Here is a 19,326-nt window from a genome sequence, read left to right on the forward strand (position 1 = left end):
CCTGCTAAAGATTTGGTGTTGGGTGAGCCCTGAGGGCAATAAGAGTCTTTCTGGTTTACTGTGCAGGGCACCAAATCCCTTCCATCAGTGGTTTCCAACTCCTCAAGGTTAAGAACTCATTCTACCAAAACTAAAAAAAAAAAAAAAAAGACAAAACTCTCTGTAATAGTTGCTGATTAGGGAAATATATAATGTCAGAGAGCTATTATAAATTCATTATGTCTTAGAAGTAAATGTTTTATTTTAAAAAATTCCATCAGCATCCACACACATTCGAATATATAAGTCATTTATCTGGGAGTCTAAACAAAGAAAGCATCAAAAATGGAAATTTCCAATTTTTCTCTATGACCATAATTTTTTTAAAATCTCCATTATAATAATTGAAGGACAATTTGTTATAATGCATAATATGCAAGGAAGACATCATGCTGTAGGAGCAAATGAGCAATATTGACAAATGTGGTATGATTCAAACAGGTGAAATGCCCACACATTGGTCTTGCTGTTTGTATATTTTGGCAAGTAACAAATGTTTTAAAGATTTAAACGACAATGGTTAAAATGCTTATTTTTATGCATCTTCTTTCTTAATCTATATAACAGAAAGAAAACCCAAAAGAATACATCCAGAAAATTTGGGGTATACTTGTTTTGAATTGACATATCTAAATTTTGGAAATGTCATTAATTTGAAAGTCGTTATTTCCATTTAGTCTGAATAAACACCCTTCAACTGGGAAGATGTATGTGGAAGGGTAATTTTTTGAGGTCTTAGCATCTGTTTTGTTTACTTTTTGATCTTTCCCTCCCCTGCATTGTGATCATGAAGCACAGTGTATCAGTAAAGACCATGAGTAAGGACTCTCAGTCACAGTGCAAAGTGAAATCACCACAAAAGCTTACTGATTGGCTTCCCTAGAAAGTCCAAGCATGGTTAGAACCAAAGCTCAAATGTTGCTACCTGTCTCTGCCTATCTCTGCTCTGCTTTTCTTTGGACTGTTTCCATTGTCTTGTGGGCTCCCACCCCAGCTCTCAGCAGCTCCAGAAAAAAACCCTCTATCCCCATAGTTTCATCTATCCTAGATTGGGTCTTACTGGCCTGGCTTGGGTCTTCTGTGCATCTCTTACCAATCACTATAGTTAAAGGGGTAAAATACTCTTATTGGTCAGGATTGGGTTATGTGTCCAGCTCAGCAAAAATTCTTCCCATATAAGCCAAACAAACTAATAGTGGGGAAGAGTTGTATTCCCAAAGGAAACCAAGGTGCTGTTACCAAAATAAGGAAAAGTTACAGGGCAGACAAAAGCAAATATATTCAAATCTCCCTGTCTCAGGAATTTTTACAGAGATGAAAGCAGATGTTGCTTGAAGACCACGTTCCGGCAGGTCCTGAGCCCTTAGGGATCCAGGCAGCCTGGAAGCCAGAGAGCAGTAAGCCTTGCAGGGAGACCAGTGAGAAATGCAGGGGCCTCCTCAGGCTTTGGTGCTACACAAAGACTGAGGACTCTGATACAACCAAGGGGAAGGAAACCCAGTGATGATTATGACAGAATTTCCTGTCAGCCTAGTATGTTGGGTGCTTGGTATTTGATGACTAAGATTTATGTGACCACCCATATTATTCAGGAAACAGGAAGTACTTAGAGCATATGGACTCATGCCATCTTTGAAAAACTATGACAGTCTAGGAGCCTGTGAGCTCTGCGTTGGAAAGTACATTCCGGATCCACTTCAGCAGTATTATGCATAAACACACTGTTGTGAAACAGATCTCCAGAACTTTTTCATTTTACAAATCTGAAACTATACCCACTAAACAAAAACTCCTCTTTTCCTCCTCCCAGCCCCTGGTAACCACAATTTTACTTTCTAGTTTCATTCCATTGTGATTGAAAAAAATACTTTGTGTGATTGTAATCTTCTTGAGTTTGTTAATATTTGTTTTGTGGCCTAACATGTGGTCTATCCTGGGGGATGTTCCATGTGCACTGAAGAAGAATGTGTATCCTGTTGTTGGATGGAGTGTTCTGTATATGTCTGTTTGGTCTAATTGGTCTTTCCTATTGTTTAAGTCCTCTATTTCCTTATTGATCTTCTGTTTGGTTGTTCTAATTAACCTTTATAAGTCTCAGCTCCTCATCTGTAAAATGATGAAAAAAGCAGTACCTACCTCACTGGTTGATATAAGGATTAAAAAAGCTACTCCTCATTAAGTGTTAATACTTGACATGTAGTGACTGCTCATTAATGTCAGTTACTATTATTAATCCCAAAGAAAGCATGAAAAAGTCAGAGTATATCCATCACCATGTTTCAAACATCAGTGCAAGATGCTTAGCCAAAAGACCGAAAGGTACAATTAGTTGAATTATTGAAGGACAGATTTGCCAAGCAGTGGAAAAGAGGAATATTACAAATTTTGTTTGTATTTATTGTAACCCAGTTGTCAGCTGGATGCCTTCCTACCTCCACCTGCAGCCATCTACCAATCAAGAAGTCTCCCTGCTCTCACCTATATGCTCTCATCACAAGATTTAGGAATACTTGACATAAACTCCTAATTTTCATGACCCAGAAGGGTCCAGAGCCCTCCCCATACTTTCTACCAATTTGTAACAATTTGAATTCTAATATTTTCCCTGAAACTGTATAGGATGCCTTATTTCAGCCTCTGCTGACCTAGATCCAAAATTCAGTTTCTTAGCTGATGTCCACAAAAGATCAATTTGAGCTAACAATTTCGTGCATTCTAAAACTTTCCTAAAGTTTCACAAGGTCATGGGAAGAGGTCACATTCCACTCTGCCATTTTGCTAGACCTACCCTATTCATTCTCTCCTTCCTTTGCTCCAACCTCTCTAGAGTAATAAGCAATCCTTACTCATATCCCTTGGAATGAATTTTTACTTTCAAGTACAATTATCAAGATATATTTTCCAAGCAAATGTAGTTTTCTTATTGAGGAATTCTGTTGCAAATGTTAGACCAATAATATTTTTAAGCCCATGGCATTCAGTTAGGCTCCATTATATACTCCCATTCAGGAGGCAGAAATTGTGCCCATTCTTCATAAACGTTATAGTGCAGGAGCGAGACCTTTTTTTTTTTGGCCACACCGCGTGGCATGCGGGATTGAACCCATGCCCCCTGCAGTGGAAGCGTGGAGTCCTAACCACTGGACCACCAGGGAATTCCCAGGAGTGAGAGCTTGAGCAGAAATGCTATTACCTAATCTACCACAAATGAAATAACATTACATCACACTGTACCAATAATGAACACCAAGAGTGTAATGAATCTGCAAGAATTTTAAAGCGAAATATTAATATGTTTAAAACTCTAAATTATTACGACTATCTAAGTGTTTATAATTGCAGACTTACTTTTATCTCTATTTTCAATGCTGATATTTTGTATAATTTGTGTTTATTTCATTAAACTCTGGGGATTGCAACTAAGACAAAGAACGTGATTTTCTGGCCTATAGGAGATTAAGATTCCTTCAAATTATCTGTGTTTCCAAGAGACGATAACTCTGAGATTACAAAATTATTTACTTAGAAAGTTAATAATAGATATAAACTCCAGGAAGGCAGGAACTTTTGTTCACTAAAGTATCCCAAGCTCGTAGAATAGCATCTGGCAGGAACTCACTTCACTTTGGAAAAATTAATTAACATGTAATAATTTATAGAACTTCATTTATCCAATTTACATTTATTATGTGCCTATTTTATGCATGGCTGCTTCTAGGTGAATTAGACTTTCAATTTATCCAATTTTATTTTTAAGGTCCCCAAATATTGAAACTTCCATCACTTTCTTAGAGAGATTAACAGCTCTTATAGTTAGGAAGCTTTCCCTGACAATTAAATATTTTATTTTTCTTTTTATTCTTTCACACAGCTCAATCCTTCAATTTCCTTCTCAGGTGATCTTTACTGACCTATGTGCAGCATCTTTTCTGCACTGTATGACTTGTGCTAAACAAAGCATCATGTTCCAGATGTGAACTCTTGAGTCATTTTGCAAGGAGCTATCAGTTCTCTGTTAAGCACAATAATTAAGTGTAGTTTGTTGTGGCATTCAATTTTTATATTTTTATTGACATAATTGCTACTGAGAATTACCTTTCCTTTTTTCCCTTCATTTGCAACTTTTTCAGGATGACTGTCTTTTGTGTTTTCATCAGTATATTACTAAAACTAATATCTAAAAAATTTCTACAGCTAACTTTGAGAGTCATTTTACCTACATTTTCTCATGTAATTCTCACAATAAAATCTCAGTGACATAAATATTATTATTATTGCCACGATATAGGTGGAGGATGGGGTCACATAGCTATATTGAACTGAGATTTGAATCTGTCTGTTGTGACTCAAACTCTTAACCACTCTGCTATTGTTGTCACATGTTAGATCGAGTTTATTTACACTTAACTACTTTTGGTTTAATATTTAAACTTTCCTTAACTACTTTTGGTTTAATATTCAAACTTCTGTGCTTATTGTTGGTCTATATCTCAGGACAAAATCTTGGGATGGAAAGGTTCTTATTTTTCTCCACACTCGGTACAATAATACACGTTCAATTTGGAAGTAGATGTTTGTTGGTAGCCTATCAGGTATCCATTCCCATCTTTCCCCTTCCTAAGAGCAACCAGATTTTCTTCTGGGGGATCAATCTTCCCCCATTGTGCAGCAAGCATATGGTTTGAATGGAATTGACCCCACTTCCTGTTCCAGGTGTGGACTGTGATATCAGTCCACCTGTTCATCCAATCCCTGATGGTTGAGGAAGGAACAGTCCTTTAGATTAAAGTCAATCAGAACATGACATTCATTTGACTTCAGAGACGGGTTTAGCTTGGTCCAGGGTGAAATTCAGGTGTTTATGATATGGTGGAGGGAAGAAAAGCCCTCTCTCTTGCTTAGGATAGTGTCATGTATGCCAATGAGACCTGGAATTGCTGCAACTGTTTGGTTATCATGATGGAGGCCAGTCTAGACAAGCCAATGCATAGAGTGAGACTGAGCCAGGTGAACTGATGGGAATTTCAGCCAACTTCCTGGTTAAACCATGACTGAAGCCCACTCTGTACAGATGAACTAATAGTTATATATGCCAATAAATTTCTTCTGTCTTTTGTTGCTTGGAACTGACATCATCCAAACTGATAGAACTACTCTCATTTTTATTTCTTCTTAATTTTCCTTTTCTTTTACTTGACCAAGAAGTTTCTCTCAAATTTCTACTTTTGAAGGATATATTCTGTGTTGAACTTTGTCCTTGGAATAACATAAATTTTAAAAACTCATTTAAATTAGTTTCTAGATTTCTCTAATTTCCTAGTCGTTTCCTTTTTTGGTGCTTTATTCACTTGAAATTCTTTCCCTGAAGCCCATTTATTAGTGTACTGAATTATCACAGTTCAAGGTCACCGTAGCAAAGTTGCCTCTTAACTTCACATTGCCAATCAATTAGTTCCTGGCAGTAAGCTGTAAATATAATATAAATATTCCTGTCAATAAGCTGTGGATACAATATGGCTTTGCATCCATTCAGACCACAAAAACCATATAATCTTAGTGGTGGAAGGAACCTTAGAGGTCATCTAATCCTGCTTAATTATTTTACAGATTGGAAAATTAGAGCCAAAAGAAATTAAATGACCTGCCTAAGATCACACAGCTAATGGTAGGTCTCCTGTGATTCCTGGTTCTTTCCATTAAATCATGCCTCCCCATGTGCAATGAAGCCTACCAAAATTAAATAAATATAACCCAGTATTTCAGGAGACTAGTATAATTCCATAATGTCTCGTGTAACCAGTGTGCCATAAACCTTGGAAGCAACATAAAAAGGGCGTTGAATTGAATTGAATTGATTTTCAAGTCTCAGTGGAAATTAATATAATTTTCTGTGGTTAAAACTCTATTTGAAATTTGACAATCACTGAAGATTGATTTTTAATACATTTTGGATCATGAATTTGACTTCTTAGTGCTAAAAAATTTCACTGAAGATACAATATAGATTGTTTTCATAAAACAACAGAAATTTTAAGTATGAAAGAACATGATCTTGGGTGGACTCTTCTTTCCCTACTTGAAGACAGCGATATTTATATATTAAAATTATTTTTCACATATTTCCTATAGAGCAGATACATTCCTCTGTTGTTCTCCTCATCTGTAGCATGGCTCTCATCAGAATCAGCCTGGGAGAGTCCTAAAATTACAGATTCTCAGATGCATCTAGAACCAGAAACTCAGAAGGAGAGCTCAGATATCTGTATTGTTTTAAAAGTTCCTCTGGTGATTCTGCTAGTTGGTCATGTTTAGGAAGCACAGCTCTATAGCAGTCTATAAAATATGTGTCTAGAAATGTTTTACTGTAAAAACAAAACAAAACAAAAACTCCAGTGCACAAACATACACACTCATTCTGTGAACGGTGGATGATGACTACAATACTTAACAAGGTAAATAGTCACATCTTCTGTGTTGGTGAAAATAAGCATGAAAAAAAAAGCCAAATTTCATTGACTCCGAGATACCATTGTGGGTAAGATGCACCATTATTTACATACCACTTGGGGGAAAGGAAAGTTACTAAGCTGACATGCCATCAGTTGTAACATGCCTTGTGATTTCAGAGATGATAAAAAACATGCATCTTAAAATGGATGAAGTACAGTAAGTTCTACTCTTGTAATTGGAGTTATAATGGTGCCTGCCAGGTTGAAAGTGAATAAAAGAGGGAGATTAACTTCTAGAATATTAGGATAAGGGGAAACCATATTAATGATCCTAGCAATGCTACTAAGAAATCTCTGTGGATCTTATATACATCAACTTCCAAGGCTTTTCTGATAACCAGAAATCCATCCTGCTGAGATAGGAGCTCCCATGACGTCTTAGGGAGCTTTGGTTAAAATTGGTGGCGGGACAAGGCCCTTCATCTACAGATCTGACTTGATGTACACCACCTCCACCCACACCCTGCCCCCCACATTCTTCTCAGAGGGGTCACAGAGAAGCAAAACACTGAAAGCAGAACATGCAAAAGAAAAAGAAAGTGACTGTTCATAAGGGTGGCACTCAATTTTTATTGTGCATTGAGGTGAGAGAATCTAATTTTAAAGGGTTTCATATTATTGTTGCTTGGACCAAAATTGTAGTTGTATTTTCTGTTAGGCTGCTCAACTTGGTTCCTATAGCCAACTCTAGAAATGCTTTTAGTTTGTCTCACAAAAGAAAAGCCAAGACTTATTGAAAGTTTTTGGTGTTAATAGGTGAATAGTTACTGAAAAATATGGACTGAACTTATATTCTAACCAAAGTAAACCTCTTATCCTTCTCCCTCCTTGATATTCATTGTAAATAATGATGCATTTGGATTTATCTGTCTTCTTTGTTTCAGAACTACCTATACTAATTTCATGGACATAATATCCTTTCTTGTTTATAATATTAATGTCGTATATTTTAGCATTCCCTCTGGCTGCCCTGTTAACTCGGTTTCCTTTGGTCCTGAGGATACCGCCTCCATTTATGCTGTTGGCTTTTCTTAAGTGTGCCTTAAGAAAAGGATTTTTTTGGATTGTGCCTTTATGTTTACCATTGGGAGTCCTTATTAGATTGTCTTGACACATCTATTCATGTAGTTTCTTTGGGAGAATGTGGGCACTGCTGTTGCCGCTTGCATGCCACACTGCTTTTAGGGAGAAAGGGGGTAGGGCAAGGTATGCCACTAGGCAGTAGCTGTTTTCGTGATCTGGGGTGATTCCTCCTTTAATCAGAGTGCCCGTTTTCGTTGTCCCTAACTGGAGGTAGACTTTATGTTTAGATTTTGTGGTCCAAGGTAGGAACATGAATAGAGCTCAACATTCATTTCTACTCCTTACGACTGACTCCAAATAATGATCCTATCCAATGTCCCAACTATGCTTGGCTTCCTCTCACTCTGTCTGTGACCCACCACTAGTGCTCCCCTGCATGCATCCTGGCCCACAATTTCTCTATTCAACTTGATGTCATCTGCTTTCTAACATTCATGGGTTCATCACAGGTTCCAGTCATCTGAGTTTTATGTCTTATTTTCATGAGCAGTTATATATTTATGCATGTTGTATGTGTAATTTTAGAGGTTTGGTGAAGGAGGGTTGAATGTCAGTTTGCCAGATTGGAAGATTGGAGGAGGGGAAAAGTCAGGGTATTTCCCCTCCGTTTCCTCTGGGTTTTTTTTTTTTTTTTCCCTGAAGTATTTTATTTTATTTATTTATTTTTTAACATCTTTATTGGAGTATAATTGCTTTACAATGGTGTGTTTCTGCTTTATAACAAAGTGAATCAGTTATACATATACATGGGTGGTTTTTTTTTTTTGGCATCTCTAGCAATAGTTCTGTTTTCTCTGTGGCTTCAATACCCATTTACCCCACGTTTAAGGATCCCAGACCAAGGCTAGGCCAATAGCTGTATGGTTCTACCCTCTAAGCTCTGTTCCCAGAGCTTGTAAATAGTGGTTTCCTGCTATCGTATGCCTTTTATTTCTCTTGCCATCTCCTCTTTTCCTTGTCTACATTTTGATTGTGTGGTAACCAATCACCTGTACTAAATTCCTTTCATTTAAAATGCCTGGGACTTTCCTGGTGGTGCAGTGGTTAAGAATCTGCCTGCCAATGCAGGGGACACGGGTTCAAACCCTGGTCTGGGAAGATCCCACATGCCACGGAGCAACTAAGCCCGTGAACCACAACTACTGAGCCTGTGCTCTAGAGCCCACGAGCCACAACTACTGAGCCCACGTGCCACAACTACTGAAGCCCATGCACCGAGAGGCCGTGCTCTGCAACAAGAGAAGCCACTGCATTGAGAAGCCTGCTCACAGCAACCAAGAGTAGCCCCCGCTCGCCGCAATTAGAGGAAGCCTGCAAGCAGTAACGAAGACCCGACGCAGCCAAAAATCAAAAAATAAATAAATAAATTTATTTAAAAACAATAAAATGCCTAGAATGGTTTGTTTTCTTGCTAGTCCCTAAATGATAGAGTGGAAGACCAAAGCACGTTCTCAATCCACCATCTTAAAATAAACATTTAGAAATGTTAATAATATTTTAAGAGCACAGTTGAAATGCTATTTAAAATCATCTAGGAAACCACAGATCTATTTTCTGTACCAGGTCCACAACTCCCTAGCTGAGTAATTTGACAGAGCAGTTGGGACCATTCTGGTCGTTACATAGTCCGCCATTTCCAGGCATACCTGCAATTGTGCTTGAGTGACAATGATTATTATTTATCTAATACTGTTTATTTCCATCTTTATATTTGCAACCAGAAAAACTGTTTTCAACCTGCACTGCACCTGTTTTTATGTTCAAAAGAATTTTGATGTCAACTCCAGCCATTGGATGTCAACTCATGGCAGTTTGGTGTTGCCATGCTTGCCATGAAAGACATTACTTCAGCCACCAAAAGCCTTTAATTATCTACATATTTTAATTTCTTTGGCAAGCACTTTGCCCATTTAACCCAAGAAATCAAAATTCTTGTATTTTCTTTGTCCAACGAGAATTTCCTCCCTGCATGGTCCTTGTCTCATGGCAAGTGAGGAAGAGACAGTTACCAAGGAGCCACTGTATGCAACTCATATTTCTCCAGGCCCCTTTCTTCTCAAGAACCATCAGTAGCTCTTCTCCCAATTTACTCCTTGCTTTCAATTAAAATTTTAGGTTTAGATCAGTAATTACATATTATTTTATATAGAATGATTTAAGATTACCCATTAACAAGTTCAACATGATGTTTTTTAACAAGAGATTTTTACAAGGCTTAACTTCTTTTTTTCTCATGAATATTTATACCTCTGAACTAAACACAAGAGCTTTAAGTCATCCAGGTGATGGTTTGTTCACAGGTAGTTGTAATTAAAGCAAATCTATTTTAAAGTGACCTTCCATATGTGGACACATCTTGTACCTGAATTATAAACATTCATTATAATTAAATAGGACAGCTAAAATTTTCAGTTTGGATCTTCCTTCTCTAAATTTCTAAAGCAACTCAGATTTTTTTATAGGCCCTGAGAAACTGCAGTTTGATAACCACATAGCAGCTTTTGAAAAATAGGCCTCTGACAAAGCAGATTCCAAACACAGTTTCGCTAGAGTTTTAAGAGGACCATCATTTCTTTGTCAAATCACACACACACAAAAAAAAAAACCTCAGTCTAAAATATTCCATAAGTGTAGACCCTTTGAAGATGGATGAAGAACAGCTACAAGGCAAGAAAACAAAGTTTTCGTTTCTTCTGGAACTTAGAATAGCTGCTTCTTCGTTCTGCACAATCTCACCCACTAGCAGTTTCACCCACTGGTCTGACTGAGGCAAAATAAGTCATAGGCTGTATCTCAGATATTTGTTCTGACGGTCAATGTCTTACTTCTCAAACAAGCTAAAATAAGGCACCATGAACTCTCTACAAAGGAAGTAGACAATATATATCACCTCTGTACTGGTTTACTCACCCTTCCCCAGATTTCCATCTGGAAGCACCATTTTCAAGCAAGCATCACAAATATGTGGAGGGCCAAATTGGCTGGCTGTGTAAGTACTTATGCCTCAGAAAACCCTTTTGTTCATGGCAAGGCTGGATTCCACTGGGACAGCCAATGTGGGCACATTTAGCATTGGCTTTTAGTCCTGGCTCATTCCTTCCCGCCTGAGTTTCTGAGCCACATATACTTTAATCATTCCAGCACACTGATTCATTGAAAAATAAACACTGAGGTGATAATTAATTAGAAAGGCTGCATATTCCTCTCCTACAGCAAGTTGAGTCTCTTCCTGCCAGAAATTAACTGTCAGGAAAGGAGGTGTGTAATATCCTTATGTTTTAGTTTACATTGGTTCATTTTTCATCAGATTCTCCAAGCTTTGATACCTGTGGCTTAATATTCATAACATTTTGCTTGGATTTTTGACTTTATTCAAAACCCATATAACTTCCACAACCAATTGAGACAAACCAGATGAAAGATTTCAACCACATCCACTCATCAAACCAATTTGTTGCTGTTTTCTTAGGTTTCTGATTCCCCCATCTGTGTGGCTTGGTTCATGTGAGGCCAAATTCAGAAATGGGTGGGAACATATTGCCTAATTAAAGGAGTGTTAATCATTTCCACTAATAGAGGGAACCTTTTTTATTGCTACTTTACTGATGGAATCTCTCCCCCAAGGCAAGAAACAATAACAAAATCCCTCCTACCTTCCTGTCTCAAAAGAATTATAATCTATCTGGGAAACAGCCATCCCCAAGAGATGTTTATTGAATGCCCTCAGGGGGTGGTACTCCTCTGGAAATAAGCAGCAGGTCAGGAAAGAGTAAGCACTGCACTTGGAGGCTCTGGGTTCCAGTTCTGGTCTGCCATTTATATCCGTTCTGATCTTGGAGAAGAACAGTCATCAGTTACTGAACAGCTCACATTTGCCAGGTATTTTCCATCCATTTTAAAAATGTCAATAATGCTACAATAACGATTAAACCCCCATTTTATAGACTAAAATGAAATAAGGTACAGAGAGTTTCAGTGACCTGCTCAAGCACTAATAGCTAGCTAGTAATTTGCAGAGCCAGGAGCTAGCCCTGGGTTTGATTTTTCAGACGCCAAAGCCTACTGCCGCTTCACTATACTATGACAAGTAATTTTCCTTTGCTGGGTTTTAGTTTTGATTTATTTTAATCTGAAAAAATAAGATGATTGGGCTGAAACTTAAAAACCCCTTTGAAGATGGATACCATATGATCCTATAATTGAGCCTAAGCTTTAAACGTGTAGAGATTATAGTTTGGTTCAGTTCAACCCAAACAATACACATATTTATAAAATAAATTTGGGCGGCAGTGGGGAGGTGTGGTATGAGATTAAGGGTCTGGTATTAATCTGGGAAAGCTTCCGGCCTAAAGGGTTTTCATCTGGTACAGGCAGGAAGAGACACGATGTAGGATGGCAGATGGGAGGAGGTCAGCTCCAGCCTCCGAGGGTCTCTGGGAAAACACGGTCGGGGAGGATTCAAAGTAAGAGAACATTAGCAGGTCTGACTGGCTGAAATGACAGACCCTCTGGATCAAGGCATCCATGCTGAGGAAAAGGAAAATGGGTCCTTTACTCAGTATTCTTCCCTCCATGGGGACTCAATAAACATTATTAACTGACCAGCTGAGGTGAACTGAACTGCAGAATTGCTTTGAAGCCCACAGTTACAAGCTATAATTGAGAAACTGTCAAGAGATTCAAATTCATGGAAAACCAGGAAAGAATAATGTTTCCATGTTTCAGAGCTTGCCAAAATATAGTTTCCTTTCTGCTGTTCATTTCCTCCCCCGCTTATAATTCATTTTTTAAAACTTTTCCATCAAGGAGAAGTCTATTTTGTAACTATGCATAATTAATGTTTAGCATCTTTCGTTCTTTTCAAAATGTTGAGAACTGTAACTTTTCTAGTACCCTAGGGGGAAAGGGGCACTAGTTGTAAAGACTGTTCTATTTGTTTTCCCTGATAAGGACCCTATTAAGAAAGGAATTCCAATATCCACAGGATCACTAGCTACAAAATAACCATAAATAAATGCAGGTTGAGAACTATAGCCCAGCTCTGTGCAGTGAGTTCTTCCAGTCTTTTTCCTCTAACACTGTATTAATCATCGGCTCCTGAGTGGCTTGAAATATGCGATCTTTGAACCTATAAAACAATCATATATACTATATGCCAGGCACCTTTTGCTAGACACTTTATGTATATTACCTTTAATCTTCGAAGCAATTCTTTAAGGAAAAGGAGATGTCAGGGCAGAGTAACATGCCCATGGTGGTAAAGCCAGGTCCCAACGCTGGTCTTTTTGATGTCAATCCCTTTTTCCTTCCCCTCTGCACCTTACAGAAGACAGGTATCGACCAGCAGGTACCTGTGCTTGTCCTTCTGACAAAATCACTGATGTGATCTTTAATCATTCTTTCAGAGTATCTTTGGACTAGTCCTTTACAGAATCATGTGAAATGTGCCATAAAGCACAGCCACTTATACCCAGATATGTCCCGCACCTTAGTCTGGAAGGAAATTTTCCATTTTGAAGTTAATGGGTGAAATTTTAAAGAAGGGGCATAGGTGTGAAGAACTGTTTACCAGAAAGTTAAAATTACTGTTTAAACAGACCTCTTCGTTAAGAAATAAAGGCAAACCTTGGGATGGGTGAGATCCTGCTACATTCTCACGCAGATTAATAATTGCCTTACAAACGGAGCACAGCGCGCCGACACTCAGTTGCTCCAGGTGAATTTCCTGCAAAGATAAACAATGACATGGGCACTACTAAAATCAAATGCATCTGCTTAAACATATCTGCCTATATGCCCATAAATGTGTACATATGGTATATTAGGTTGTTTTCATTCGACAATTTTTTTTTAAAATAGTTTATTTATTTTTATTTATTTATTTTTGGCTGTGTTGGGTCTTCACTTCTGTGCGAGGGCTTTCTCTAGTTGCGGCGAGCGGGGGCCACTCTTCATCGCGGAGCGCGGGCCTCTCACTGTCGCGGCCTCTCTTGTTGCGGAGCACAGGCTCCAGACGCGCAGGCTCAGTAATTGTGGCTCACGGGCCCAGTTGCTCCGCGGCATGTGGGATCTTCCCAGACCAGGGCTCGAACCCGTGTCTCCTGCATTGGCAGGCAGATTCTCAACCACTGCGCCACCAGGGAAGCCCGACAATTTTTTAATTAATAAAATTCACTCACAGTTTGACTCTCTAAGGAAAACCCAATGATTGATCATCTTCTAGGTTATCTAATTAAGTAGGTCTAAATAAAAGTTTGCTTTTCTCAAAGGATCCATGTAATATAAATATTAAGAAAAGTACAGAGTGGATTTGTCAGCTAACTCATCTTAAGTGAAGGAACAAGAGGTCTCGGAAATCACAATGATGTGTTCATTTCACTTCGTTGAATAAAAATGATAGATGCCATGGCGATTTCAACAAACAAAGCTAAGGAAACACAGTGTGAGGGCAGCCCATGAGGAAATTAGGAGAACGTGGAGAACAATCTTCTTGATCTCCTGATTTTTGATCCATTGAAATTTATTATGTATCTTCATGCTCTTTGAATCTGTGATTCTCTGTGAAAGTTGTTTCTTTGTTCTTAAAGCAGAAGTTAGGTGCAAATGCTAGGAATGAGACAGAAGTAAACCAATGTGGTTAGCCCATGAGCTCAGGGCTAAATCCCAAGCTATAACTTTTTCGAGTCAAAACAAATGTGTAAACTAAAAAAATGTCTTGGGAAATGCCACCAACCCAGCTATTCCCACAGGCACTCAGAAAGCCTCAGCTACAAAACTACTGCAGAAGAGTTGAGTATTTGGAGACATTAGCTAGGATAGCCTCAGTCAGCAGATAGCATTTGGATCAATAATCGCTCCAAAACTAATCACTCCAAAAGCAGTCAAAGGCTTCTTATTGTTTACATTAGATTTATTTGTGTATTCGCGCACTTATTTTTGCCACTAAAATAGCAAGTCGTTTGTTCAAAGTAGAAAACTGACATTATTTTATTTATTTCATGATTAATACATTGTCCTCCTTCTATGGCACCACTAATAAACTTGGTATGTTCTTTTTTGGCAAATTCTTGAAGATAAAAATTCAGTAAAGACAGAAATGTTAAATTTCTTGAAATCAATTTGGACAATTTTTCAGTTCTTTTCTCTGTAATTCCTCATTTTTCTTGCTTTTTAAAAAACATGACACAAAGTTTAGACTCAGAAGAATTTTATTTTCAAATTCCAAAATTTAATTAGAAAACCTTACTTATTAAACAGTAACTGGATATCAGTTTAGAACCATTTTCCCCCAAAGGGCTGGCAGTATACGTGGGAGTCTTTGAAATTTTCTGGCACATCAAACACCTAACACCTTTAGCCTTTCCTTTCAGGGGAAGAACTTGCCCATAGAACTGTTTCACTACAGTTTTATTAAGCAACTAGTGACAAATAATATTTTTATATCAACCCAGGGAGGTAATCTAAGTACCTTGAATTATTGGCTCACTGTTCTGAAAATGTTAAACATATATTGCCCTCATGTTTTAAAATGTATCCTAAGAAACAGACTTGCCTGGTCATTGCAGTGGACAATCTCTAGAGTGTGGGCCACATTCACAGAAGTAACTGCTATAATTGTCTGATATCTAAGTTATTGGTAACCTCCACCAGTAGCATACAAATGAACTTAGTTACAAAACAGAAATGGACTCACAGACATAGAAAACAAACTTATGGTTACCAAAGGGGATTGGCGGGGGGAGATAAATTAGGGGTTTGGGATTCACATATACACAGTACTATATATAAGAGAGGTAAACAACAAGGACCTACTATATAGCACAGGGAACTCTACTCAGTATCTTGTAATAACCTATAATGGAAAAGAATCTGAAAAAGAATAGATAGATAGATACGTATAACTGAATCACTTTGCTGTATACTTGAAATTAACACAACATTGTAAATTAACTATACCTCAGTTTTAAAACTGTAATTATAAAGAAGAAAACCAAACCTTCACTTTATGGTACTGGATTAGGCACCACACAATCATGAACAATAGACACAATCTGTTCCTGCCACTAGCTCCAAAAATAAAAATGACTGTGTCTTCATGTTATCACATATAATGTATGTTAATTCCATCAATGTGATTTGAGTCCTGATTTCTAGTCTGCCTTAGTATAAGAAAAAAAATGAAAAAAAAAAAATTGTGTTGACCAGAATTCTTTTCAGGGAAGACACTGAAATTCTTCAGAAAAATCTTTCCTAGACTCTTGGGATTAAAGGTACAAGTAAGGCTGCTCTTCAAACTGTTCTGCAAGACCAAGTGGAAGAATTTCCTGGTTATATCAGAGAGGTATGGACAGGAGTGGAAATTAAAGGAAAATGGAAGAAGAGGAGAAAAAAGACTGCCAGCAAAAGGCTGTCACTCCACAGTGATACACCATTCACCTAATATCTTCCATAAAGTTACAGAACCCCAAGCTGCTTCAGTTCATGTAGATGAATCAGTAAATTTATTCACTTTTTAACTTAGTTATTAAAACAGGTGACAGGAGGGCAGCTGGGACTGCAGGTTTTACCAGAGAAGTGAAGTAGACAAAGAAAGAGGAGATAAACTTTAAATCAAATTTTACTAATACCCCAAGGGGAAAATAGGCCCCAAATGGAGTATGGGTTGCATACGGTTTTTCCAGACCTTTCCAAACACTGCACAGTGAGCTTCCCAAGCACAATAAATAGTCTCATACTGTATATAGAAAACTATCTCCTGAAGGACACTGCCGTTTGCCCTAGTTTCATATGAACTTTTTTACTGAATATTCCTATATCATATAGACTTACCTTTTATGCCTATAATCCTGATATTCTTCAGTTAGATTACAGCAGAGTTATGGACAAATAGAGGTATTTCAGGTGTCCTTTTACACACAGATTTCAAAATAATGTACATCTTTCAAAATGTTTAGAATTTATCATGAATTACATATTTTCAAAGTATGAAGATGAAGTAAATTATAAATTCTCTTTATGCTATTACCATGTGGCAGTCCCCACATGGGGGCTGATAAATAGAAATGCTTGTCACCCTTTTTGAATGATATGGGGAAATTAGTCTTGAACAATGCAGATTATTCAAGGTAATTGGGAATGTTTCTTTGGCATAGAGTATGATCGCCCTGCTGTTAAAGAGATGGGAAAAAGCATCAGAGAGTAGCTGGCATGAGATATGGAACTTGAATGGCAGGACTGTAACAGGCAGAAATGAGAAGATATCATTTAGAAAGAGGGAAGACACGCGGACAAGAAATCAGATGTGTTTGGGGGAAGAGCCTACAGTCCCATTCATCTGTAGGGTGACGCCCAGGAGTCAGCCTTGGGAGCCAGCTCTTGGCACGTGTGTCAATGTTCTCATGATGGAACAGCGGTCAGCTCCTTCACTGAGCTTTTTATGAAGCAGGCATTGACAAGAGGAAAGCAGAAAGGAAGAAGTCGGAAGATGCCAAGTGTTGACTACAGCTGGCAAATGGGTGTGATTGGGATCAAAATTATTAATGGATGACTGTTGCCAGCCTTTCCCATCCACCAACTGGCTCAAGAGGAGTCTTGCTTTTCTATGCCATTTCTTCCCTTTCTCCAGCCACCTAGGAGGCCCTTGCCTTGTCAGTTTCATTCTGTAGGTTCTCACAATCAAGAAAGGAAAATAGACAAAAGAGCACATAATCAGAGAGGCAGAAGAAGGCCTGTACCATTGTTATTGGAATATAAAGGGATACAACAATCTTCAGGAAAACCCAATACACAAGCTGAAAACAGCTTTCTTTTTCTTTTTTTTTTTTAAATCCAAAGCAAAGTTAGATAGTCAGAACCAGAATTTTAAGGAATATCCTCTGCAGGGGGTAGCTCAGCACCATTGTAATTTGGACATAAATATAAATTATATTCATTGGTTAGTGGGATCAGGGCTATTATGGTAGGCATAAATAACAGACTGGGGAGATTTTGCTTAATTAGACAAAGACTGGGGAGATATTGAGGGCTCCTGAACAAGGTGGTGATGTGATTAGTATTCTTCTTTAGGAAGAATTATCTAACAGCTTTATCCACATAAATGAGAGAGGAAAAAAATTGAAGACAAGTAAAATCAGATAGACTTTGCAATATGCCAGGTTAAAGGTAGTGAGGAACTAAAAGGGGAGAGTGAGGACGGAAAAGAGAAGATGGCAAGGTGTTTGGAAAGCAAGCTCAACAGTACCGTTATGAGAGGAAAAGGAAAAGAGATGACAATTTGAAGTTGGAGACCTCAGAAATTGAGGGAATAGAAGTGCCATTAACAAAAGTGAGGATACCAGAAGGAAAAGCTGACTTCAGGGCAGACATCATTAGCTCAATTTTACATACATTGTTTTTTATGTACATCTGGGTGAGAATGTCCCGTGGACAAATGGAAATGTAAGCTCCAAGAGGAAAGGCCTGTGTCTGTCTTGCTCCCTTTGCCCCATGGTATCTCTGAAGCCCAGCATATAACAGGTGATCAATAAACACTGCCGTATAAATGAAGAATGAATGAAAGTCTACCCAATACTCTGAGTTCTTATGATACATGATTACAGTTTTTCATGCTTGTTTCTCTTTATTTATAGATTCTGCTTTATACACATGCGTCTTAGATCTCCATTTCCGAGTGCCCTCAACCCTTGTTTGTTGAATTAATGTTAGTAGATGCTCTTCAGTAGTAATTTATGTACAACCCCATTCACAATTCTCCTGCTTTTAGCATATTCAAATAAGATAAAACTCACTAAATGCCATATTAATATAAATAGAGAAATACACATATCCCTAATACTTATTTTAAGGAAAGAGCAACACATATAAGTAACTACAGGTATAACTACGTAAATAACCATCAGCATTTCAACATTTGGTTATTCCATTTGGTTAAGAGCCTACTTGAAGTTGTCAGATATTACATTTCCTTTCAACTACAAAGAGCCTGAAAAAGACTGTTGGGCAACAACTTGGAAAAGATTATTTAAAAGGTAAATATGGGTCCTGGTCGAAGATGGCAGCGGCAGCTGGAGCCCGGGTTTCTGGGCTGCTAGGTCGTTCCCGACTGCTGAGCCAGCCTATGTCGAGTGGCGCCCACAGCGAGGAGGGCTCAGCTCGCATGTGGAAGGCCCTCACCTACTTCGTGGCGCTCCCCGGGGTGGGAGTGAGCTTGCTGAACGTCTTCCTGAAGTCGCACCACGGAGAGGAGGAGAGACCCGAATTCGTCGCCTACCCCTATATCCGCATCAGGTCCAAGCCCTTTCCCTGGGGAGATGGTAACCATACCCTTTCCATAACCCTCATGTGAATCCGCTTCCAATTGGCTATGAAGACGAATAAAGAGAACCTGGACCACTACACAGTGAAGACCACAGCACTGGTTTGGACCATTACTCTGCACACATGGACCAGAAAATTGTACGGGACCTTAAGCGCACCTTCTTGTATCCAGTGATGACCATTATACTTGATGACCATTATACTGATCTTCCATCCCTTTGCTTATAGCAGGAGATGGCTTAAATAAATAACTTAGTCGCGAGCTGGAAAAAAAAAAAGGTAAATATGTTTTAATTTCATGAATGGCTGGAGATTCCCTATACTCAGCAGTAACATATGACTCACATTTGTCCATGGCACAAACTTGTAGAGCAAATAC

General features: G+C 38.3%; 1 protein-coding gene across 1 annotated transcript; it reads left to right on the top strand.

Moving 5' to 3' along the window:
* The first annotated feature begins 18,706 nt into the window (after positions 1-18,706).
* Positions 18,707-19,007, top strand: LOC133089807 (cytochrome c oxidase subunit 6A1, mitochondrial-like). Its single transcript, XM_061187971.1, is given in 2 exon segments — positions 18,707-18,952; positions 18,955-19,007. Coding segments are annotated over 2 exon segments (258 nt in total). The 5' UTR covers positions 18,707-18,747.
* Positions 19,008-19,326: the final 319 nt, after the last annotated feature.

This window comes from Eubalaena glacialis, chromosome 4 (genome assembly GCF_028564815.1).
Source record: "Eubalaena glacialis isolate mEubGla1 chromosome 4, mEubGla1.1.hap2.+ XY, whole genome shotgun sequence".
NCBI lineage: Eukaryota > Metazoa > Chordata > Mammalia > Artiodactyla > Balaenidae > Eubalaena > Eubalaena glacialis.